Source organism: Alexandromys fortis, unplaced genomic scaffold, assembly GCF_014885135.2.
Source record: "Alexandromys fortis isolate MF-2015 unplaced genomic scaffold, M_Fortis_MF-2015_v1.1 scaffold_86, whole genome shotgun sequence".
NCBI lineage: Eukaryota > Metazoa > Chordata > Mammalia > Rodentia > Cricetidae > Alexandromys > Alexandromys fortis.
Window position 1 is genome coordinate 1,620,972 of NW_026067965.1, and position 26,219 is coordinate 1,647,190.

The following is a 26,219-nucleotide window of genomic DNA, read 5'->3' on the forward strand; positions in this document are numbered from 1 at the left end:
GCTACGGGACAGGAGCCTGTGAAATTGCCTCACTCTGGGAACGGAAGGGATTTTAAGTTGGGCAAATCGGTGGGGAAGTGGTTTGCAAAGGAGACGATGGCACAGAGGATGACGGAAGACCTGAAGACATTGTTTCAACCACATCTTGATAAATATTTGCATTTTTGCTGGGCTACTGAAACTCAGAGCAATTTCCCTTGATTCTTAAGAGTGAAGGGTGCCTCAATGGTGCCTGGGACTGAACAAGGCAGCTGGTTTGAGGGATCTCTCTTCTCCTAAAGTGCTCTGAAGGGGGAGAACACGAAATGGCTTTCTGCAGAAATCATCTCACCACTATTATAACGGCACGCCCAAAGTGCCTTGTAGCAGGGAGCAGGCATGGCCCAAGAGCCTGGTGGCTCTTTCAAATTCTCACTGCCTCTCCTCCCTCCTAGGAGGTGGTCACTGTGTGCTCCATCTTATAGCCCAGGACTCCACTAAACCTTAGGAGTCCAGCATTGCTTGTTCCATCCGCTCTACCAAGTTGACCATTCAAGTCTCTTAGGGAATCTGCTGTGTGTCTTCAGAAACACCCGATTGACTTAGAAATGTCGTATGTATACGCAGAAATCACAGATTGATACTTGGAGTGAAGCATTGCACCAGACCCAAGAGTTTTGTGTTTGCTTTGTTTTGTGTTGCTTTTTTTTTTTTTTTTTTTTAAGAAAGAGAGCAGGAAGAGACAGCTGGAATTAGAGGGCATACCTGTAGGTGGAGGGAGGGTGGAGACCTCATGCAGTGGGAACTTCCTGGAATCCATGAGGGTGGCCCTAGTGAGGATTGCTAGTAATGGAGGCCACGGAGTCTGAACTGGCCATTGTTTGCAGCCAGGCAAGGTTGCGGGTGATGGGATTGCGCTGAATTTGGTTGAGTTGTTGGCCAAGGGGTTCCCGTGGAGATCCCTAAAGAACCCAGGATGCTGCTAGGACAGAGGGCTGCTCCCAAAAACTGACAGCAGGGTTCCACTGCCAAGGACAGCATCTGTACTGCTCACTGAACATAGAGAGGTTGAGATGGTGCCTACAATGAACCTGCACCCTTCCATTCTAGTCTCTTTGGCATGGGGAGGTACTGGCAGGCTTCCAAAAGAGAAAACTGGATACCAACCTCACCACAAAACCCTTGCCCAATAATCTGTTCTGTCTGCAAGATGTGCTGGGGAAATGGTGGCCTCGAACTTGTGGGATTGGCCAAGCAATGTCTGGTTTAACCTGAGGACCATATTACAAGTGAGAGCCCATGCCTTACACTGCCTGGATGTCCAGGAACCAGAGACTGGGTGGTCCAAACACTACTGGCCAAACACACACACACACACACACACACACACACAAAACCAATGAAATTATGTTTTTCTCATAGATCTGTGCCTTGTCCAGTCACCACCAGAGAGACTTCCTCTGGCAGCAAATGCAAAGACCCATAGTCAGACATTATGTGAAGAGACAGTATAAACTGGAAGTCTCCATGGGGTCCCTCCCCGCAAAGATAGGGGACAGAAAGATGCCAGGAATCAGAGGGGATGGAGGACACCAGGAGAACATGACCCACTGAATCAACTAATGAGGACACATATGAGCTCACAAGGGCTGAAGCAGCATCAAGGAGTCTGCAGCAGGCCCTTGGCTTATATGTTATTGTTATTAGCTTGGTGTTTCGTGAGCACTCCTAACAGGGGGAGCGGGTACATCTCTAATTCCTTTACCATCAGTTGGGACTCCTCTTGGGTTACCTTGTCTGGCTTCAAAGTGATGGCTTTTGCCTTGTCTGACTGTATCTTGTTTTGTCATACGTGGCTGTTGTCTCTTGGAGATCTGCTCTTTTCTTAAGGGAAACTGGACAATTGGAGGGGGAGATCTTGAGGATGAGGGTAGGTGGGGGGGACTTTGGAGGAGTGGTGGGAGGGGAAACTGCAGTCAGGATGTATTTATTACAAAAAAAGAATATATTTTCCCCCCAAAGAGAGAGAGAGAGAGAGAGAGAGAGAGAGAGAGAGAGAGAGAGAGATGCAATTGATGCTCAAAGAAGTAGGCACAGACTGGAAAAGTTGTTGCCTGGGGTGGGAGGGCACTGCTGATGCTGCTCTCCTTCTCTTCTGGTATTTTGTTAACTTTGGACCTCACGCTGGATTCCAGCAGCCTTAAGTGCAGAAGGAATGCCAAATGAGAACAGGAATGTTATCGTGTTTAGATGTAATATTTGAGGGCCTCAAAACCCGAGTCCGAGTTGGTGGCTCCCTGGGGTTTCTTCTTTAATCCTGTGTCTTTGTGCCATCTGTGTGTGACGGCGGGATTTCCAAAGGGGTTGCCTCAAGATTCTCATCCTCTGATTGGATTCCTTATGTTACAGTCCATATCCCAGGATTGTAACATAAGTACCGGCGTGATGGGGTTTTGCAGATTTGACTAAGTTTACAAGTCAGATGGCCTTAAAAGAGGATGCTTATCCAGATGGACCAATCCTGTGCAGTGAGTCCTGCAGACCAGAAAAGCAGCGAGGTGCTTAGAACTGAAAACCAGAACAGAGGAGGGGTGACAAGGCCTAAGGACATGATGAGGGGCACCGTCTTCCCCTGATGAGCATGAAAGGAAGGCTCCGTGAGCCAAGAAACGCAGGTAGCCTGGAAGGTCCTGGAGTTTCCTCGAGCTGATGCTAACAAGCAAGTGGGCCCTTGAGTTGTGCAACGAGGAGCTGAATTCTGCCAACAACAGGAAGAGGATGAATCCCCAGAGCCCCCAGACAGGGCTTCACCCTCAACAACACCTTCACCTGACCTTTGAACTTCCAGATAGAGCAGTCAGCTCAGCCACACTCCACTGATGGACCTATTGATCTGTATTATAATCAACTAGTGGTGTCTTCAGCCTGGAAGTTTGTAGTCTTTTGCTACAGCTGCCGTATCAAAGGAACACACTGACAGACATCAAATGGTGCTGAGAAAGCTAGGCTGACCCCAAACAGTCGGATCACGCAGATGACACGGACATAGATAGTTTTAGAAAAGTCGAGCTTTCCTAAGGTCACAGCTATTAAACACAGAAAATGAGATTCAGAGCCATGTCATTAGATTCAGAACATCTCTTAACCAGAATGTAGGTAGCTCTAATGCATTTCTCAGTAAATTCCCTCTGCAGCAGCTTATAGTCGTTGGAAGGTTTGGTTGTGGTATCAAACAAGATCATATGTATATGTGTATACACATATGTAATACATATAGACTATGTATAGCAGTTATTGATTGCTGTCGACTTAGAGAAAGTTATGAGCCTTAATTATCTTGTTTCCATCACTCTAATAGATGACTTAATTTTGGTAGGTGTTCAATTTAAAAAGGTAACAATTACCCCCAGTGCCCCTCCTCTCCTGGCTTCTGAGGGCACCTTTGCACATAAGCAGACATGCTCAGATACGTTCACATAATAAAACAAATCAAACCAAATCTTTAAAATGGAAGAGGTGCTAAAAAGACTGCATTTTATTTTTCAAGCTAAACAATTATATCATTTGCAAAGGGTTATAATTTTCTCTCTCCAGATATTTACATTTTTGATGTCATTTTCAGAATAACGCCATGTAATAACTTCCGTGGCAAGTGCTGTCAAGGGAATGTCTGCTTCTCCCCCAAATTCACGCACTGAAACCCCGCCCACGATCCTAATGAGCAGGCTAGATTACCAGTCCTTGAGTAGTTAAGAACCGTTTCAAAGGAATCCACACTATCAGTGCTGTTCCCTGCACTGGACTGTGATGTTGCTGGGGTGTGGAACACTGACTCTCAAGAGGGCAAGCCAAGGTGAGATTCCTCCTAAACAGCTTTTTCTTTCAGCAATTTGATGTGCCTCCAGCTGACAGCCTCTGATTTAGCACGAAGTCCCCGGGAAGACCATCCAGATTCCTTGACCAAGGTTGTCCTGGAGTAGTGGCTTACCTACATAAGGCTTGTTAAAGCAGCCTAAATATATGTGTAAATGAAAGGCCAGGAAAATCTTCTGGGACCCTATATTAATAACTGTGGCTTTCAAAGGAGGAGAGAGAAAGAGAGAGAGAGAGAGAGAGAGAGAGAGAGAGAATTTAGAATACCTACTGTAATCCAAACTATTGGAAGGGACAAGAGGAGAGGCGGGAACAGCCACAGCCAGGGGATGGGACACTTTTGCCCCATTCCCAGATCTTCAACGTCCATTTTCAAACTGTCAGTAATGACAAAAGCATTAGTGGTATTCAATACTGCTATCGGAAAGTAGTCCACGGTTCCTGTCCTGCTTCTGACTGGTGGAATGCAGGTGCGCCTGGATAGCTTAACACAGTAGTCAAAAACAAAGAGGGTCCAGGCCAGTCAGAAAGTGGGTCCAGAAGATTCTATAATGCTCAGACTCTGGAACTGGCGTAGCCTAGAAACAAGCACACTTGGACCCAAGCCTCTGTACGCTAAGGGTGTGGCGCTGAACCTGCAGCCAGGGAAAGTCTACAGCGGGTAGGAACACGACACAGGATACGATGTGCAGCGAGGCTGTAGATGTACATGGAAGACAAAAGCCCCCTTGCTAAGAAGCCAACTCGGGGACTTCACACCTAGAAACATCATGACCCTTGCAAATGCTTCCGAAGGACCGAAGAGACCAGAGGACTGCAGACAGGATCCTTCACACCACTGCCTTCAGCAGGCTCTCAAAACTACGAGTCAGAAGTGACTTCAGCCTATTTATCTAACCTCAAAGACAGGCCGTTCCCACAAGACTCGCAGCTCTGAAATATCCGGCAGTCTGTTTCCACAGCACTGGGACAGCTTTTGGAAGGTGAATGCTGTGGAAAAAGGCCAGCTCTGCTGAGCCTGTGAAACACGCACGGTAAAGAGCCTGCCCCTCAAGGGTGTCTTTAAAGTAGTCAGCGTTTAAAAACAAATTTCCTCCATCCTTGAAAGGCCCATGAAATACTCCACACCATAAATCCTTGGCGCATGCACGCCATTCTAAGATGCCAGCCCTTGACGTAAATACATAGCATCCCTGAATGCTATGCTTCTGCTGTCTGTCTTTCTTTCAGCGATTTCACAACATTCCATGAGCTCTTTTGTGCCCTCTTCTAGAAGAAATGAAGGCTTAAACTTGTTGGGACCATTTGGAGTCCTGGCCTCCAGCTGCTCTTCCCTGCTAGAGATCTTTACTTTCCTTCTGATTTGAGTTACTGAAAGCTGTGTCAAAGTTGTTTACCAGCTCTGCTTCACGAGCACGTGTTGCCTTGCCTTAAGGATCAGAGGATAAGGTTTTCACCTGTTGGCCCACCTGACTGTTGGGTACATAAGCCTCCATGGTGCTACTGAATAAAGGGCTTCTTACCAGTGACTAGAGAGGTCTGTGTCTCTGTCTCTCTGTCTGTGTGACTCTGTATGTTTCAACCTCCAGCCCCTTGCCGGAAACTCGCAAACTGTATGGTAGCACACAGAGCGCAGACAGACGGTGTGCGCTGCATAAACTCCTAGGGCCTCCCCCCGCCCCATCCCAGGAAGTCACGAAGAAATGGTGCTGTAGATGTATAAAGTAAGAGGTTTCCTGACCACAGTGTGGGCAGCAACAAAAGGAGTTGCCACAAATAACTGTGACGATAAGCAGGAAGCACAGTGTTGGTGTCGGAGAGAAGACTTTAAAGTGACTAGCAGGAAGATGTTCCCAACTGTAGGGGAGCTAGGCTGCAGCAGAGGGTGAGGAAAGGCCTTCTTTAGAGCTAACTGCATGCTCTTTTGTCCACTCTGGCATTGAAGGGCCTGACTGCCACTGAGGCTGCATCCAGAACTCCAGACACAAAGCGATGGCACTTGCTGTTTGCAGAACATTTAAATACCTGTTGATGTACACTTCCTGTTCTAGAAATGATGCCCGCAGATGGGCACAGTCGGTACCCCCAGCAATGTGTTCCGAGGCTTTAGAAACCTTTTGGATCATGCCATATACTCCCCAACTCTGCAATTAAAGGTCTTCCGCTAAGCTAAAGTCTCCTAAAAACTCCTTGTGTCATGGAGGAATATCACCACTCTCTTCATGCTGTGGTTATCCCCGATCTCTCAGGACATTGGGATTATGCTTCATCAGGACTGAGCAGTCCTTCCTGTCAATCATAGTCTGTGAGCTGCTTGATACTATTCTCCAGGGTCTCATGTACAGACCACAAAGTGTCCGTGGCAATTATGCCACATATTGTCACAAGCCAGAGCCCTCTGGTAGCTCCTTGAAGAGTTAGAAGCAAGGGCTTGTGCACACCAGACACGGTGATATGAGCCGGTGCGGTGCACACAGCATTGTACAGTTGGCATTGTGCATGTGGAATTACATACATCACAAAAGCTCCCGACTCTGGATGTCGAGAACGGGGAGAAGACTCCTACACAGGAGCCCAGATGGTGAGAACAGTGGGCGTCCCCAAGGCTCAACCTCATGAACAGCAATTCTGGTGACGTATTCACCTAACACTGGACTGAAGGCGGACAAACTGCTATCACCCACTCTTTAGAAGCTGCATTAAAAATGAATGCTTATCCAGAGGGCGTATGCCATGCTCTACAGGGGGATTCTGGATCATATGCAAAACAAACAAAAAGAGGAGGAGGGGGTTTATTGAGCAGAGGTCATTTTAGACTTTATTTGACTCTAAATGTTTAGATATTTCAAGGATTGTAAATGGTTTTTTAAACCGACAACAAAATACAGATGATACTGTATATTTCAAATTTATAAATGAAGAAAAATAAATTTTTCTTAACTTAAAATATGGTCGAAAGAACCAATATGTTCAGTTCATAAAATAGGGATAAACAGGTGATCCTCAAATTTTATTTTTAAGTCTTCCGAAAACTACATGTAAATATTTGTAGGTAAATGTATTTTGGTAAAGATGATTATATCTTTTTGCCTCCCCCCCCCCATTTTATCAAAGCAATCTGTGACTTAAAGACATTTCCGAATCATCACATATACAGATCTAATCTATATAGAATTAGAAAAAGACAAGATCTCCTGGGTAAACTGGGAGTATGAGGAGCATGGGATAAGGTTGAAGGGGAGGGGAGAGGATGGAAGAGGAATGGAGAAAAATATATAGCTCAAAAAAACAATTTAAAAAAGAAAACCCTAGCCCCAATTATCTGTTACTTCTAAGAAACATCTCATGGCGCAAAGTCAACTTATCAAGTAAATGCAAGCCCCAATGAGCCTGGAATAGCTGGCTATTCTGATACCTAGTAAAGCAGAATCTAAACACAAACTAAAAGACACGAAGACCACCGCATATCAATAAAAAAGAACTTATCAAGAAGATATAACTTTTAAATAAATGCATTGTATGTTGGAGTCCTGTTTCATAAAACTAACAAGTCTGCTTCATAAAGACGAAGAGTTTCACTCACAGGCCGCTAAGACCCTTTCATATTTAATTTAATACTACTCCTCAAGAGAACTTTTTTCCCCCATATTTTGTCTTCATCCATTTTTTGAGGCAGGATAGGGTCAGAACCAAGCTATTCAATACAGCCTTACTACCTGTGGGCATCTAGACATCTGTCCACACAGAGGAGCTGTGCATTCGGAGGACATGAGACACAACCAAAGCATGACACACTTCTCCCAAGGGCTATCCAATCCCCCCTTCCCTGCTGACGATTCCCCTCTGGGACGTTATTTTGTTTGAAACAGCGGCTTTCACAGAAATGAAAGACTCCTTCCCAAATATATCAACTTCTGACTTCAATGAACTACAGATTCTTACATTATTTGTTTCTTTCCTTTTTATTACAACCAGATTTTTCAAATCATAACATAGGAAATTGGGTTCTTCATGGACTAGTAGTTTTGTTGCAAAACTTGTTTCGGTGAAGGACTTTCTACCTACCTATTCTGAAAGAGTTTTCCCCATACTCCTGGGTTCTTTACTCAGATATTTCCAATGTCAGGTGAGATCTAGTGACACCCAGTTCCAAGTTCCAACTAGGTGTCCTGAGTACTTTTCCTTCCTTTGTTATCCTTTTGGTCCACATTTCTGCCAGGGACCTAAGGCCCAGGATAAAATTTCCTTCAGGACATCCCACCCCAGTGAGTCATTCTGTAACAGAAAACGAATGGCCAGGGAGACAGCGTTAGGGGCTCAAGGTCTCACAGCTAGGCAGAGGCAGGGCTGGGAGTACTGTGAGTTACACTCACATGCCCATTATCCAAGATGAAGGGTTATTTGGATCTGTTTTTGCTCTGTCGTAGACATTTTAAAACAATAAGCAAGCTTGTAGCTGGAATCAACATTCTATCCACAAACTGTCTCTTCCTCTCAGAGCAGGAATGCTTCTGCGTTCGTCCCTGCAACGACAAATGGTCTGCGGGGGGCACCCTGCCAACTGTCCCTTGGCCTCAGGGGGCAAACCTTACGCAGAGGATCTCAGGTCCCAGTCGCCCTCAATTAGGTTTTCCAGCATACATTCTGGCTGACCACCACGCCTGCTGCTCTATCTTTCCATATTCTTGCCAACCGTCAGTAATGCGAAACTCTTGAAGTTTTTCGAGGTAACAGGTCCAAGAGGGGTATCATCAATATCCTAATCTCATTACCAATGAGACTGGAAATACTGCAAATCCTTCGAAGCTCAGGGTATCAGTTCTGACAGCTGTTGGTCCTATGGCTGCCTTACTGTTGCATTTGGTACTTAAGGTGACGCATAGTAATCATTTGCATATCGTGGATACCGTGCGTGCGACACATATTTTCTCCAAGAAACACAGCTTTTTAAATTTTGTTGACGATGTCTTGAAAGGTTAACAGAAAAATTGATCAAAATATTATTCACATATTAGGAAATTCAACCTTTAAAACTATAGAATGCTGAAGTTCAAATACCAGTCATCGGATTCTCTGATTGGCTCCATGCAACAGGCATTTTACTCTAATTTGCACTTCTAGGGATTTCCATCATTCCCAGATATCAAACGTATCTCCTGTATCTTAACTGAAGAATTAATTTATTCAGATTTTAGACATGTAACCAGAATCATTCTGGGTAGAGGTTTTGACCATTTACTTGGCAATTTGCCTTTCGACTCTGTCCTGCTCCTGGGTTTTCCTATCTATTCTAATCTGCCGTGGAGTCTGCGTTCTCTTTCACTTGCTGCCAGTCCCCTGTCAGTACCACACTGCTCTTAGTCCTCTGGCTTTCTGAGAAGTTCCTGTAACAGAGGGAGGCAAGCGAATGAAGCTCTGGCCAGTGTGGGACCCAGCACAGACGCTTGGTGAGTTAACTGTACCCTTTAACTCTCCCAGGACCCACAAAGCTCTAAAGATCGAAGGGACTGTTTCTAGAAAAGATGGATGGTGGGGATAGGTGAATACTCCCGACTCTCAGCTTCCCTGGAGAGGAGGAGGAGGAGGAAGGAGAGCAGAAAGACGAGGCAGGCCCACCCACTGGAGGAGACCGCCCCGCCCTCCAGCAGTATAACACACAGGGCAGGAAGGGATCAGTTTATATTTTGCATGACTGGATAAGAAACCAGACCTGGGCTGAGTTTTTAAGGGTCTTCTCCGAGGTCTTTGTTTGTGAAAACGGTTCCCACTGCCTCTAGTCCCTGACTTCAGACGGCAAATAACGGGCCGCAAGCCTTTGGCTGACACCCCAACCCCACCCCGCCATTTGATTTTAAACGATCGGGAAGTTAAAATTTAAAAAGAAACCTTAAAAACGGAGGTTTCTCTTAATAGAAGTCACATCTACTTTTCAGAATCCTCTGCAGGTGGGGGGCTACAGAAATTGGAGAAGGCTGTGGCTTGGCATCCCAACAGCTCTGTTCTGCTTTCCTCCTTGCCCCGGCTAGAGAACGCTGGACCGTTCTGTAATGGTAGGTCCATTTTTGCCAGAAAATTCACATATTTGTGGGTGGAGCCAGTTGGGAGCCTGGGCGATCTGTCAAAAGTCTGCATAGGCCAAACAGCGCAAGGACTGCCAGGGGTTGAAAGCAAATACCTTGGAGGGTAGCAAATTTCCAAGGCGCATGGAGCCAAAGGTGTGCTTTTGGAAGCAGAGCAAGTAGGAGACCATTAGGGGGCAGGGAGCTGGGTGACTGTGACCCCAGCCCTTTCATGACACCCATCTTTAGGTGCTATTGGGCAGCCTCAGAGGCCCCTGCCGGCACTCTGCATCTTGTAACTGGTTCTCCTGGATCCATTACCTCTGGCAGAGAAGAGAGGGCCAGCTCATACAATCCAGGAAGTTAGCTGAAGTTACAAGACTCTGGACAGGACAAAAGGTAAAAAAAAAAAAGCAAAGGCTCCTCCCCAAGGTCGCATCAGCAGGAAGCAGTTGCTAGAGCAGAGGAGACTCTGGTAGAGCTGCCGACAAGGTTTGCAGAGAGCTTTGTGGCTGTAGCTTCGGTGAATGGTCAGTCATGCAGGGATGGGCTTCTCGGTGATGTAACCGCTTGAGTATTTTATGATCCTGTATCTGACCACCAAGAAACTCATTGATTTAAACTCACACTAGATTTGGATTTTTTTTTAAAATCTGTGGTTGGTGCCCATATTATAAGGGATGAATAAACACTTTCCCACAATTCCTGTGGTGGTTTGAATACTTATGGCCCCTATAGATTCTTGTGTTTGAATGCTTGGTCCATAGGGATTAGTACTAATACCAGGTGTGGCCTTGTTAGAGTAGATGTGGCATTGTTGAAAGAGGTGTGTCACTGTGGGGAGTGGGCTTTGAGGTCTTATAAGCTCCAGTCTGGCCAGTGTGGCACACAGCACGGTCTCCTGCTGCGGCCTGAGGATCACGCTGTTGAACTCTCAGCTCCTCCTGCTCACCACCGTGTCTCGTCATAATGATAATGGCCTAAACCTCTGAAACAGTAAGCCAGCCCCAGTTCAATGTTTTCCTTTATAAAAAAGCTGCTGTGCTCATGGTATCTCTCCACAGTGATAGAGACCCTAAGAGAGGTAAATCCTCAGTGAAAGAGTCAAAGTCACACTCCATTGGATGGGTCACCATCAGAGGACATCAAACACGGCTACAAATCCTGGGGTGTCTTATTAATCCTTGGAAACTGGGGGATATACTTGTTCAGATAGCTAAGTCAATGCACAGTAAATTAAGGGCTTACAGAAATTCCTTTTGAATTGGTAGACTCTATTTGGTATTTATGTGTCTCTCTAAGGAAGTGACTCACACAACAGTCCATCCCTTTACACCTGTAAAATATAGAAGGGTACAGAATATATTGTCTGTATACATCCTGGGGACTCTACAGTCCAGGTTAAAACTGAAGAATGTCTGCTTTGAGTGGCAAAATAGTCCCTGTTCAGGCAGAGGCTGAAAGTTTTACTCCTATTAAAGAAAGAATGTGTCTGGAGGACTGTGGGTAGAACTTGGTGGGGAAACACATGCCTTCCATGAGAAAGGCCCGAGGGTGAGGGTCCATCGCTAGCACTGCACATACACAGTCTTTTATAAAGGGGTCGAGCTTGTATTAGCAAACACAGTGGGGAAAGCCACCGACACACAGGCTGCTGAGCCCCACTCATGGACGGTTCAGGACTAAGTCTGAGTAGACAATACTGGCGTTCCCAGTCTTAGGCCTGGCTTTGCCAAGGCCAGTGCATAGCAGGAAGACCTATCTAGCAATTTCCAAAAAAATCTGTTTTCTCAGACTCCACAGTCACCACACAACCTCAGTGCTGAAAATTTCTCTTTATTAAAGATCTGCCCACACACAGTGCTCTGGCTTTCCCAGGATGAAGATTCCAGTGTGTGTGTGTGTGTGTGTGTGTGTGTGTCCACAGCCCACAGCGGGGACAAAGTGGCAATCCGGTTTTAATCCTCCCTCTCTCTCTCCCCACCGTGTGTGTGTGTGTGTGTGTGTGTGTGTGTGTGTGTGTGTGAATGTATGGAATGTATGTATGAGAGACAGAGAGAGAGAGAGAGAGAGAGAGAGAGAGAGAGAGAGAGAGAGAGAGAAATAGATAGATAGATAGATAGATAGATAGATAGATAGATAGATAGATAGATAGGCAGGCAGGCACATAGATAAGAACATGCTAGTGTGTTTGGACATGAGCATGTAGGAGCTTATGTATGACCAGGCCAGAGGTCAACATTGGGCGCTGTCTTTATCACTCTTCACCTTGTCTTTTGAGACAGGGTCTCTCACTGATTAGTAAGATCTAACTGGCTAGCAAACTCTAGGGATCCACCTGTTTCTGCATCCTACTCCACAGAGCTGGGGTTACAGGCACATGCTACTGTGGCCACCTTTCTTTTTTATTGTTGTGCGCATGCTTTAGGTCTGAACTTAGGTCCTCATGTTTGCAGAGCAAAGACTTTACTGATTGAGCTACTTCCCCAGTCCCCAGCATCAGTCTTATGATCTGGTGTGAGCTCACTTCTGAGAATCAGATGTGTGGGAGAGTCCTAGAATGTGAACTCATCAGGATGATGGATGGAGCACTGAAATGCCAGCGGTCACCTTCTGGCTATTGTTGGCCAAATGACTTCCCACTGGAAATGATAATACTTACCTTTTACAGGACAGTGGATTGTCACAGTGGCCTGAAGGGCAGCCTCCACAGTGCCTCCCACCACAACAGACAGACGGCTGTGCTCTGGTTTGGTGACATTTCTTTCAACAGACAAGATGACAGGTGCCTCTTAATTCAAAGGGAGCAGAAACTATGTTAGGTTTAAGCTCTTGTTTACTGACAAGCATCATCGATTTGCTGAAAGCAGGGAAGAGTGCTGGTCTCTTTAACTCCCGTGGTGCACAGAGACAAACACACGCACGGCTAGGGGTACTCAGTGCAGAGATGATGGGTGGATGGGAGGGAAGGTGGATGGATGAATGGATGGATGGATACATGGATACATGTATGTATGAATGTATGTATGGTGGGTGGGAAGGTGGATGGATGTGTGGGTGGATGGATGGATAGGAGGATGGATGGGTGGCTGGTAGGTAGATTGCAACTATCAAGTATAAAGTGAAGATATTTTACATTCATAACCAAAATAAAGGTTAACTCCTTCTTGGTAATTTTACAAAGACTCAGTTCACAAGATGCAAAACCGCAGGGCAGAATAGCATCTCTCGTGTGCAGCCTCAGATGAGTTGGTGCAGGCCTAAAACACCAGGGACTGTGACCATTTGATACTTCATGGAAGGCTGGGTGTGAGGTAGGGCAATGGATCTTGATCTATCCTATTGCCCTTAGTAGGTGTTATCCTGGATGTAGAAGGCTCTCCAGGGTCTCTCCCACTAATGTTAGAGTAAGTCAAAGCTCAGCCATCATGTCCAAAGCACCTCGCTGTGCTCTCTGCTCAGCTGCACCAAGACATCAATAATAACAAAGCCTGCCCAAGCACCAGGTGATGCAATCAGACATTTCAACAACAATATAGATTCTAAAAACAAAAACAAAACCCATGTACAGTTTCTTTTAGGGCCAGAGACAAGCTGACTTGTCAATCACAGAAAAAATATTGGGTTCAGGGCTCACTCAACACTGCACTGGGAAAGACCAGCTAAGCAGGAGCTCACAACTCTTGTGAACTTTCTCTTAACCATAAACATGTACAAAGTGTTTTTCTGCTGGGCTCTCATAGGAATCTCAAAGTACTGAGTGAGCTCATAGTCCTTCAACCCTGTAGAGGTCAGAGTCAGTGTGGCTCAGAGTCTCCCCTGTTCACACTATCTGAATAAAGTCATGTCCACTTATTGGGGGGGGGCTTCTTAAAACTCTTCTCACACATCTCTACTCTGCAGAAATTCCTCATTTATGAAATCATATGAAGCTATCTCAAGTGGATTAGCACGGTTTGGAGGAGAAGTCAGAATTTGGCATTTTAGTCAATGTGAAACAAACAGCCACATCAAAATTGTATTGAAGAAATAATTAAGACAAAGGCAGAGTCAGGAATTCATTCAAGGACATTTACTCCTTGAAACTGGACAATGAATGGATTCATTCATTAGCTCAGTCAGGACACATGCTTTGACCACCTATGTGCAGAATTTCTGTGACGTGGACAATGAGACTGAGCACGTGTACTCTTGTTCTCAAGAAGCCTGGACGACCAAAAGCTCCATTCTTTTTTGGAATGCCTGGGGTAGGGGAAAACCATCCCGAGGGAGGGTGCTGGGAACTCTTGGGGTGGAAGGGATCTTCATTTGTTACAGCTCATCCTCTGGATCATGAGGCCCTCACATTAGCTCCATCAGGAGTCTAGGTTATCTGGGGATGGACTTAGGAGCACTGGTAGAGGAGGGGGTCACCTATCCGCTCCAGGAACTACCACACTTTGTGCTTGCTTCAAAGGAGCGAACGGTTTCAGGCACAACAGTCCAGGAGAGAACAGAGGCCTGAAGCAGGGGTTCTTAACCTGCAGGTTGCAACCCCTTTGGGGGTCAAACAACCCTTTCCCAGGGGTTTCCTAAGCCAATTAGAAAATATGAGTATTTGCATTATGCTTCATGATAGTAGCAAAATTACAATTATGAAGTGCAACAAAATAATTTTATGGTTGGGGGGTTACTACATGAGGAGCTGCATTAAAGGGTTGCAGCAGTAGGAAGGTTGAGAACCACTGGCCTGCAGATGCTGCCTTGGGAAGGAGCCATCCTGAAGTCATTTGGACTCAGGACACTTTCAACACCAGCGGATTCATTCACCTTTCTCAGCTTGTGGATGACAAGTGTGTACCACCAAGCTTAGCATCTAGGAGACCAAACTGGGTTCTAATCCCCAATGCCTACTAAGGCAACGCCTTAGGCAGCACCTAGCAACTGGTGCTTAAATAACACCCGTGCCATTGCGATACAGACTCCGGTTTTAGAAAGCCATCTTTTAAAGCATTTCAGACGACACACAAAGCAACAACGAGACCCCGGTCACTCTAGACTTTGCCCGTGAGCATTACCTGCGTATAACACCAATGAACTCTCCACATCTGAGCCGAGACGATCAGCTACGGAACATTCATATATCCCTTGCTCTCTCCTTGTAGGGTTTCTTATCTGTATCTTCCCAGTTTCATCCAAAACGATCCTGTAAAAGAGTTAGAATGAGGATATACTCAAGTAGCAGACATAATGGCTGTGCGGCCATCGCAGGTTATGGAGAACGGAGAACGCAAACTTATAGGCTCTGGTCCCGTGTGGGGCTTGAAAGGCAATCAGGTCCAGCCCCCTGCCTCAAGGAAGAAACTGCATATATGGAAGACTAGAGAATGCTTTCCTCTTGCATTAGATCAGAGAGCACTTACAACAGGCTGGGATGTGGACTTACTGGCTTCTATTTTGATTTTATTAGTTTTGTTTTTGTTTTTAAAGCAAACCAATGGAAGACAAGCTATACATCCCAGCAGCTTCCTGGAAGAGAAGGGCAGAGAGAAGCAAACTCCATGTCACCTGATTGAACAGATGCAGATGTCAGATTCAAGCTGAATGGGGCAGTCATGTGGCAGAGATGGGGGCTTTGGAAAAAGAGCAAAGACACCCAAACTATCAGGGAACATAAAACAAAACAAACAAGCAAAACAAAACAAAACACAAAAGGTTTTTGGTTCTGGCTAGCATCTGAAAGAGATAGGGTATGAAACAAAAAGAAAAAAGGTTCCATCTTTCTGAGCCAGACCTAGAACCTCATCAACCACACTGTGGTTTATGAAACTGCCCAAGAGGGCAGGAATTCTGGGAAGGAAAAGTAAAGTACCCACTTAAGCTATTAGTCCACCTATCTCTTTAGCATGGCTTGAGCTGAGCCTGGCCTGCTAAGGTCAGCCTCTCTTCCTTGAGGGATAGTCCCTATGTTAGGTGACTGACATATCAAACTTGAATGCTAGGTCTCCACTGAGGACAATGGCCTGTTGACCAGGAATTTTTCCTTGATGGGCCTTTATCACTCTAACAATGCTAAGTGAATTAAGTTAGTCTCAGAAAGGCAAATATCCCTGGTTTTCCTTTTCCTATTTGTTGTTCCTAGATTGTGTATAGGTACATAAAGTCTCTCTCTCACACACACACACATGTACACACAGACACACATGCACACACACACGCATACACGCACGTACACACGCATGCATGCGCACATGCTCACCTGCACAACCATGACAAAAGAAGTAAACTGGCTAGGCAGATAAAGGACAATGGGAGGGAGCCCCTTTTTTTTTTGTAAGGAGGAGAAATGTGAAAATGTTTCCGAGAAAACTAGACTAGGCCACAATCAGGAACTATCAAGGAGACACTGTGTTCTGAGCTGACTCACTTCGCAGACGGCTGCAGCAAGGCTCCATCCTTGGTCCATGTATACGTGGCCTCACTGCTGGGAGCAATAAGATTGCAAAGTATATTGATGACCTCCGTGCTCTTCGTGATGTACACTGTATTCCCAATCCTTGCATTTACTGTTTTGTTAAATGAAACCGAAGGGGGTAGGGTTTGCCTCATGAGGACAGGTCCTTTTGGCTTAAAAGTCAGCTTGCCTGAGTTCGCTACTGTGGGGCTTTGGGGAGCTCTTGCGGTCTCCCCTCCGAGCTGAGCCTCCTCGTGGATACCTCTCCTCTGGACAGGCATCGGCTGAGCCTTAGCCAACTCAGCAACCAGCTGATAGATCATCTGGGAGGCGAGGTCATCGTTGGCCTCTCCCGTCTCCATAAGCTGGCTCATGTTTCTTATTAGCTCATCAAACTGGGCTGCGTCCATGCTGTACGCTCCCTGTTTCATAGCTGCCTCAAACTGCTTGTTCTTAAGCTCCCAGGAGTTGCTGCTCCCCGCAGAGGTCCTGCATGGCCCGAACAGAGCTCTCAAGAACGGCTGGTTGTCCATTTCCCCATCGTGCAGGTCAAGCTCATTTTTGCTGTTCCACATCTGACGCATTTTATGCCACGTGGCTCCCAAACTATTGGCTTCCTCGCGGTCCACCCCAGAGCGGCCCCGCGTGTGCTCTCTGAGGGATGGGTGTGCAATGAGTCTGTTGTCGGTCCCGATGAGCTTGAGGACAACCGTGTCCTGCGCGGAGCCTGCGATGCACCTGTACACGCCAATGTCAGGGGCTGCAAGACTGTGGATTTTCAGGGAGCCCGACTTGGTGATGCCAAGCTGCTTGGAGTTCTGCAGACAATGCCCGTCCTTCTCCCACTGGATCAGAGATTTCTGGAAGCGTCTTACTGGGCATTTGATGAGCACAGATGTGTTGAGCAGCAAGTAGGCTCTACTGCCGATGGTCAAGTTGATCCGCTTCTCCTCCCTCGTCTGAATATAGACTCTCCGGACACCGAGAATCTGGGGGCCCTGCTCTCTGTGTCGTGACTTTGTCCCAACTTTCACTTCTGCAGGGGAAAAAAAAAGTAAAGAGATTGAGAGAAATCACTTACAAGTAAAGGTCATTGACAGAGAATTTCTGAAGCTGATTGATCTAGGCCTACTAAGATATCTTTTGTTAAAATTCTCTAGAAATATGTGAATTAAAACAAGAAAAATGTCTTACACCCATACTTGGATAAACTTCACAGTCATCTAGTACCTAAGCAAGGATGCGTGCAAGTTTGACCATGTCCCTTGAGAATACGTAAGTTATTTTATGAAGCCCTGGTTTGGCAGGCATGAGGTTAAATGATTCAGTGAAACAGAGTAAAAGGTTCTTCTATAGTTGAGAGAGGTTTGTTCTTTGCTACAGGGGAGTAATGGCTTGACTAGTTCCCAGTGTTTGGGTACAAGTCTCTGCAGTAGGACAATGGTCTTTTATCCTGACACTTGTATTATTTTTAATACAACGCTGATTGGCCAGTAGCCAGGCAGGAAGTATAGGTGGGGCGACCAGGCAGGAAGTAGAGGCAGGGCAACGAGAATGCTGGGAAGAGGGAAGCTGATACCTTATGGGACAGGATTGGAGGTAAATAATTCTTTGTCCCAACCTGTCATCTAGACTCAATGGGTACAAATGAAGCTCAGCCCCAGCTTGAATCCCTCTCACTTGTCCCATAAGGCACCAGCTTTTGTCCTTGTTTTTTTTTTGCATGAGAACTCATGTATTCTGGAGTGACGTGGGAGGAAGCCAGGTTACCGTTTGATAATATATGTTGGTTCCTGGGCAGGCCACAGGGTGAGCTCTTGTTTCGACTCCCAGACATTCTAATGTATGACTTGCACTTAAGACACCAGGGGTTTAGAAAGTTCCTCCGCTGACTGAAATGCTCAGCTAGTTTGAGGATGGTCGCCCTTGAACAAACCACTGGATTAGGCTAACATAGCTGAAAAAAGGCATTCTTGGTCCAGTTTCTTCTATTTGGTGACAGTGATGAGCTGCTACTGGTGAGAAGGGAGGGGAAATAAGAGTGTCCATATTGTCCGTGAGCATCCTGCTCAAGTCTCTGCCACACACATGTCCCTTCCTATGACGGTGGGAGCATGCATGTCTGACCTTAGCATCAGGGATCACAGCACTTTGCTTATTAAGTCATACTTGTCTGTCATCAGGTTTCTCAGAAGTGGGCTGTGGGAAGGACGCACGGGCAACGGATAGCTTTGAAGCTCAGTCTTTAAGAACAGTGCCAAGTCCAAGATGGGGATTCACGCAGTGGTGTAAAGTGCAAAGAAAGATTCTTTCAGGACAGTAAAGTTCTCTATGCAAGGAACAACTAGTATGGCATAGAACCCTGTACAGGGAACTGTCTAGTTGAATGACTCAGGTTGGAGACAATAGAAGAGTGGTATGGACCTGGGCCTACCAGTGGCCTTCAAGATGTCCCTCATCCAAGCTTAGAGTTGATAGCACCTGATTCCTTCCAAGGCCAGCCATGAAACCCGGATTCCCCCTGGACACATGCCCATTCATAGGAGGCAAACCTTATGTCCCCACTCATCCCCTTCCCAGCCTTGGCAGTTGGTCACACTGAGGGTAGAGAGCAGATCTGATAGTAGTGGGGCAGGGTGTGGATTGAGATTATCCTGCAAGCAGACACCCATGAGACTTGAAAGGCTGCTAGGCTCCATATCTTTAGCCAATTTCCCCTTTGGTTCTCCCGAGAATCCCTTCAGAGCAGAGAGTGTGGTATCATTGAACCAGATTTTGGGGGATGGGGAAAACTGATCTGGTTTAAGTTTTCTGTCTCTCTTATATCCGGAACTATCCCAGCATTGTAACTCTGGCCACGCCTGATGAGAACAAGACGTCAACATCTACCCTATAGAATGCTCAGGAATGGACGGCATCTTTTTGGAGGGACTTCTGGGCTACATGATGGTGCCAGCCCATCATCCTACCTCTCCCACTATTGCAGGGTATGAGAGGTACCACATCTCTGGCTTTTGTAAAATATGAAACCCTTTCTTCTACATGTCTTTCTTCTGGCTCTGACTTAGAGGCCAACCCCAGGTGTCAGACGACATTTACAGCCCTTGCTTCAGTGCCTAGCATACCTGTCCTGTCTCTCTTTGTTGTACCCCTGCCGTTACTCTAAGCCCTAGAAGCATGCTGGATTTCTGCCCCATGCCATCCTGGCTGCAATTTACACTTGCTTCCTCCAGCATTTGACTCTTGACACTTCTTAATGGGCTTTGATCAAGACCCAGCCCTGACAGCCTTCCTATTACCATGCTGAAATCATCAGACTCTGGACTTCAGTTTGGTCATTTGGCTGTTGCTGGTTACCTCTCCTTCCACTAAGCACAGGGACCCAGCAAGACAAGCTCATTTGAATTCATGTCAAGAATGTGAGGAGTTAGTTTCTGGATGCTTGTCAGGCTTCTTTGAGGGCTACGGGTGAGAGGCTGCAGAGATGCTGTGGGTGGGACTTGCTAAATGAGTTAAGATGCTCCTGAGACCCCATAACCATGGTATGGCCCAAATCAGTCTGAAAAAAAAGCTCCTCCTTTCTTGCTTCTGTTTTACTGTTAACCAACGCCAGCCTGAGTTCTGTTCCTATCAGCACACTAATGTTCTAAGGAAAAGGCCACCAGTGACCCCTAGTGACAAATCCATCGCCTTCTCTTTGGGGTTCTTACCCACACACTACTAAGTTCTTCTCAGTTGCACTTATGTCTGAAAGGTAACCAATGTCGGCAGGAGTAACTCAGCTGAGTTCAGAGTCCAGGTCCTCCCCATATCTCACTATGTGACCCTTGCAACTTATAACATTCATCTTCTTCTTAAAGAAATAGTGGTTGTAGCTGCCTCACAAGGCTGTCCTGAAAACCATGAAGAACTGCCTAGAAGTCTACAGAGGGGGCCAGGCGCAAACTGCAAAACTCAGAGATGTTAGCTAAGGGTGTGGGTTGCCCTGGCAACAGAGTTGATTAAGTGGATGACTAGAAAAGCCAGCTAAGTGGACTGGTTTCTAGTTCAGGAGCAGAAGGCTGGGAAATAATAGGGATGTCTAGAAGCTCCAGAGGTCACAGTGAGACATTAACCAAATAAGGCAGAACAGCAGGAGGCTTGGGTGCCACCCGGCCATGGTGACGGCATGGAAAAACTGTTGAGGTTGGAAATGGGGTTATTACTTATCAGAAAGGTTATCAATAAGGAACGTGGTTGTCCTGTGTATTGGCAAATGTTGGTAAGGAAGACAGGACGTGGTGGTGTGCCCTATAGGAAAGTAGAAAGTATCTTGGAGACCTATTTAGTGAACCTTGGAATGTCTAAGGAGAATGGTTAAGATGGCATACGTGGTGGGGGAGGGGCAGGGTAGAAGAAACAGAGACAGGATGCTGGGAGAGTGTCCTGCTCATCACCTGGCTTAAGATGGAGTTCTGCTGAGAGAATGGGCCATGAATGATCAGAGGGAGCCAATCACAGCATGGCCAGACAGGCACCATCAACCAGAGATGATGACCTGAGACCTGACAGGGGCAGAACTGAAGGTCAGCTCAGGGTGGCTGGCTATTAGGGGTATTCTCTCTCCCATCGCTTCTATGGCCCGCACCATCAGTAGGCTAGGGAGTATAGTGGGGTAAAGAAAAATGCTTTGTTTTCCTCCCTAATGCTGGTGAAATTCTTCTCTCCTGAATGTCATAACGATTTAGGATCCCATCCTGTACATCACAGGCCCTGATGACCACAGCGCACCCCACATAGCATTCTGTCTAACTTCAAGGAGGCTGCTGGTTGTGACACTAATTTCTCTGTCCTGGGAGGCACTTTACAGCCCAGTCTCACTGATACAAATCAGGTAGGTAAGTGATGCAGACAAACACCACGCCGAGCCATTTGCCGCAGACATTCCTGATTTCCAAGAGGCTTTAAAACTTGGAATCGCAGGGTTTTAGGATGTCAAGATTTCAAAAATATGTTCTCAAAGTAGTCCCAGAAATGTTAGTGTCCATGAATCAGCAGAGAGCAGCAGCTAAGATTGTGGGCTCAAGAGTCAGACAGACTTGTGGTCAAACAGGCCGAAGGGGCCAATTGGCAGACATGGAGTCTTGGGTAAAACTCAGGGCTTGCCTCGGTCTTGCATGCCTTGGCTCTAAATGAGGATACTGCCTGCCTCTCAGCGTTGCTGCGGCAATAAGTGAGATAAACACGCAAGGTGCTTTCCGTCGTGGAAGGCGATCAACAAATATCACTACTGCTCAACGAGCCTGATGCTTTGCTTGGTGACTTTCTCCGGGAAATGCTGTCGACAAACTAGGGACACATGCGCACACCTGCACCAGCAAAATGACAACAGTTCACCTCTGATGTTTCTTCCTCACTACTGGCAAGCTCGTGAGTGAGGACGATAAAAGGCAGAGCAGAAACTGGCCCCCAAAGCCGTTATCGCCACGGTCCCCTTATCGCCACTTTTCTGCTATCTGCTCGCAGCTGCTGTGGTGACAATCCTGAGCACACTGGCTATGCTCCTCCCACATGCTACATACACACGAATGTGTAGACAGACCGACATCCTCCCACAAACGCGCGGGATACCTCTGAATAGGATGAAAGCATGTTATTGATGTCATAGCAAACGTATGATTTATAATCAATTGACGAGATAGCCAATCTGCCGTTTGCTTAAAGCGTGTTGTTATGCGTACTGATTTTGATGTATACAGAATAAAAACCATTAAAGTAACTTTTATCAACTACTCAGCTCTTCTGCTTTCAATAATGCAAATGCAGATACACTCCTGGCAAAGTAAGCCAAGAAGCAATTCAGCTTAATCCCTATAAGGCATACTCTTGAGCAGACGTTCCTTAAAGTGGACTTCCCTGAAAGAAAACTCTAGGTCTCCCCGATTCTAATATTCACCGCTGAAAACAAGTTGGAGCCTTGCTTGGGTTGCTTCACCCCGGAACTGAGACACGCTGAGGGCTGAAAAGGAAGAGGCTGAAGCATGGCTGCCGCCGCCCACTTACTGCTGCACACTGGCATCTGGCAAGTTCTCACGAGGGGGAGCCCCGGCAGGCCCCTGCAGAGCGTCTCACTGAGAGGGACACGTCGGCCCTTGGCAGTCAGCCTTTGACACACCTGCTTTCGTCTCTGGAATCCAACGCCACAAGTGACGGAGCACTGCAAAGAGAGTAGGACTATGTCAGACTGAGGATGCGCAGGACAACCCGCGGACAGAGCATGCGTAGGACGGCCCGCCGAGGCAGCGGACTTCAGGGCTGATTTTCACTTCGTGAAGCGCTTCGCACTGCATCTTCTCTCACCTTCTCCCTCGTCTCCTTTCCTTTTTCTCTTCCTTTTCATTAATTCCCCCTTTCCTTATTTTCCTCCATTTTTCTGTCCCTTCCTTCCAAGTTTAGCAAATAACCGACAGTAATTTATTGTTGTAGAATTTACGATTTCATTTTTGACGTTAGAAGTCATGCCTCGTTTATTTTAATTTTTTGTGTGTCGTATATGTGAGTGTGTGTTTGTGTGTATGTGGGCACGGGCTTGTAGAGATCCTTATTTTTTGAGACAATGTCTCTCACTGAGCCCAGAGCTCACCAACTGACTAGACAGGCAAACACACACTCTCCAGGGGCAAATGACGCAAGCCACAGTGCCCTAGAAGTTTCTCAAATTTTGAGCTACAGAAATCTTTCCTCCTCATGAATTAATTGCTTGGTGTGTTGCTGTACTGAAGCAAAGCTGACTGATACAGAAAGAGTCCATTAAAGAATGACCCAAACTGCTACACACAAGATAACAGTAATAATCACCGAAGGTACGAGCAGTTTTAATTTAAGGCTTTAATGCAATTTATTAAGTGTATTGGGGAAAAACTGAATAAAATTACAGGATCTGTTGAAGGTTCAGGGATTTTTAAAACCATAATTAATTTCAAAAGGAATACTCTGAAGTTATTATAGAAGATTAAAGAAATATAAAACTTGGGTAGTTATTTTAACGGTATGTTTGACTTAAGAGACTATCTAGGGATTTCTACTAAGCAAGGCAAAAAAGTAAGGCCACTTCCAGTATTCTACCGCTGCTCTCCAAATGTGTGGTTAGCTTCCGTTATGTCCTTCAGATGATGCCAAGACTTCCAGCATTTATATTCTCTTCCATACTGGAAGTGGCTAATTGATTTAATTTTATATTTAAATGAATTTACCATTTTTTCAGTTTTGAAAAAAATTGAAGATTGAATGAATGATCCTTTTGGTCCTCGGAGTTCATCAAGAAGGCAGATTAGCTGGTCCTCTGATCTGCTCTTGTTGCCTGTCCTTATGAAGAATAACCACAATGCTGAGACTACTCAAAGTCAAGCTTTCTGTCTCTCAAATCCTGCTCCGTGTCTTCTTGTGTTGGGTGCTCATGGAAAAATGTGGGGCCCATGGGTCTTTGGTTACTGGTCTGCTTACCTCTTGGGTTCTTTAGTTAAGTTAGCACCTGGGCAGGCTGTCCTCCATGCTGTATTTTCTTAGCACATGACAGTCCATGATTTGCTCATAAACATTGGTTAAAAGAAGTCAATGGTTCCGTTTTATCTCAATATTTGCCTGTTCCTTTAATTTTGTTGTTGACAAACACCAATGAGGCATTATGCTTCCTGCCTCCCATATCCACCAGTGACTCTAGAAAGCCATATCCATCCTGCTTGGTGGTTCTTTTCCAAACCATTTCATACCATCTGGTCCAGCACGCGTACCGTCTCTCTAATCACAAGAACTTCTTATTTTGCTGTTACTGCTTGTGAAGCGACATTTGACTCTATTTGGCTTTTATTTATTTTTTTAACTTGACACATTTTGTACAATTTTTATTACACATACTTATTAATGCATATATAAAATTATTAATATATATGCATAAAATTTCAAAATATAGACAATCCTGTTAGGGCTGAGTTCTTTAAAGTCTCTTGCTCTCTGCACATTGTGAAGGTATGGCTTTCTGTGTTAATTCCCATCTACTGCAAGAAGCTTCCCTGATAAGGATTGAGTGAAGCAATGACCTATGGATATAACAATATGTCATTTTGTTGCTATGTTCTTTTAACAGAATAATGGTAGTAGCTGGGTGGTGGTGGCACACACCTCATTAATCCCAGTACTCAGGAGGTAGAGGCAGGTGGATCTCTGTGAGTTTGAAGCCAGCCTGTTCTACAAAGCAAGTTCCAGAACAGCCAGGACTCAGAGAAACCCTGTTTTGAAAAACATACTAACAAAAAAATAATAATAGCTGTAGGCCTTTTCCCTAAAGCCCATGACCGACCTAGTCTCAGGTTCTTAGCCACCTTGGCCGTGTCAGGTCTGGGCTCCATCTCATGGAGTGAGCCTTAAATCCAAAGGGGTGTGGTTGGTTACTCTCATAAGGTTTGTCCTACTATTGCACCAGTATACCTTGCCGGCAAGTCTCGATCACAAGCATAGGGTTTGTGACTGGGTGGCATCCATGATTACTTTTCTTCTTCAGTAGCATGCAAAGCACCTTCCAGCACCATGGATGCTAGTCAGTTGGGGTGAAGCTTTTAGTTGGTTACCACTCAATCTCTCCATCTTCCAGGACACAAGTCATGTCTTCGGCAGTAGGGCTTATCATCAGAACATGGAGAGACAGAGCAAGAGAGTGAGCAAGAGTGAGACTGAGCAGGAGACTGTCCTCCACGCGCACGTGCACACCAGGCTCACAACTGACTTCTGAATGACCTTGACCTGGCTTTGTGCCAGTTTCTCACTAGCGCTAGTCTGAACCTCTTCGGGAAATATTTAGCAGCTGAAACAAAGGAGAAGCAGAGAGGAAGCGGTTAAGAATAGCTCTTACCTTTGACCAGTCTCCTGCAGTCAGCTGTGGAGGGCAGTCCGTCCTGGCGCAGGACTTACGAGAGGAGGCCTTGGGCCCCTGGCACAACTCGTCTGACAAACTCAAGAAGCTTCCGTCCGTTAGCAGCTGTCGACAGGCGACTCTCCGGTTCTGCGTCCCCCCGCCGCACGTCCTGGAACACTAAGGAAAGAGACTGTGACGTGGTGGTCTTACTTTTCGCTGATGCAGAGCAGGACTCCCGCCATTGCCGTAAGGAAAAGGGGCCATGGGTTGCCAGGCTTCTGTACCTGCTGCCACTCTTCAATGTGCCAGCCAGGCGGGCAATCGAACTGACTGCATGCGCGTAAGGCGTGAGGTTTCTCATCTCGGCATTCCTCCAGAGGGGCTGCGGAGTCCTCAGGGTGCAGGCAGTGTACATCTCGGGTCTGAATTCCAACGCCACAGGTAGCTGAGCAAGGTCCCCAAGAGCCCACGTGCCATCTGTATCAAAAGCCAGGTGAGGACAAGGCAAAAGCAACCGGGAAAAGGTGAGCCTTCAAATGAGGGGAAACCCAACAAGCACAGACCATCTCAAGCTCCTCTCTGATCTCTAAAAAAGCAGTTATCTATCTATCTATCTATCTATCTATCTATCTATCTATCTATCTATCTATCTATCACGGCCCCTTTGGGAGTAGCCTATCAAATATCCTGCAGATCAAATATTTACGTTACTATTCACAACAGTATCAAAATTACAGTGATGAAGCACCAACAAAATAATTTTACAGTTGCGGTCACCACCACGTGAGGAACTGTGAAGGGGCCACAGCATTAGGAAGGTTGAGAACCACTGCCCCAGATCTTATATCTCTGTTCAGGCTCCACACTGTGATATCTCCACGAATATATATGATGGAGACACAGAAACACGGCATCTAAAGGGAAGAAATGCCAGGGAAGTGGGTTCAAGGTCTCAGGAGTTTGGGAAGACCCTGAGTGGCAGGGAGCA

General features: G+C 46.1%; 1 protein-coding gene across 1 annotated transcript in view; it reads right to left on the reverse strand.

Annotated features, from left to right (window-relative positions):
* The window catches only part of Adamtsl3 (ADAMTS like 3), a 224,751-nt gene that overhangs the window by 17,115 nt on the left and 181,417 nt on the right, over nt 1-26,219 (reverse strand). The window contains exons 18-23 of the mRNA XM_050154110.1: nt 25,516-25,708; nt 25,229-25,408; nt 22,387-22,540; nt 16,318-17,380; nt 14,969-15,096; nt 12,574-12,702 (exon numbers count right to left, since the gene is read on the reverse strand). Coding sequence (XP_050010067.1) covers nt 12,574-12,702; nt 14,969-15,096; nt 16,318-17,380; nt 22,387-22,540; nt 25,229-25,408; nt 25,516-25,708 — 1,847 coding nt within the window. The remainder of the gene's footprint in view (nt 1-12,573; nt 12,703-14,968; nt 15,097-16,317; nt 17,381-22,386; nt 22,541-25,228; nt 25,409-25,515; nt 25,709-26,219) is intronic.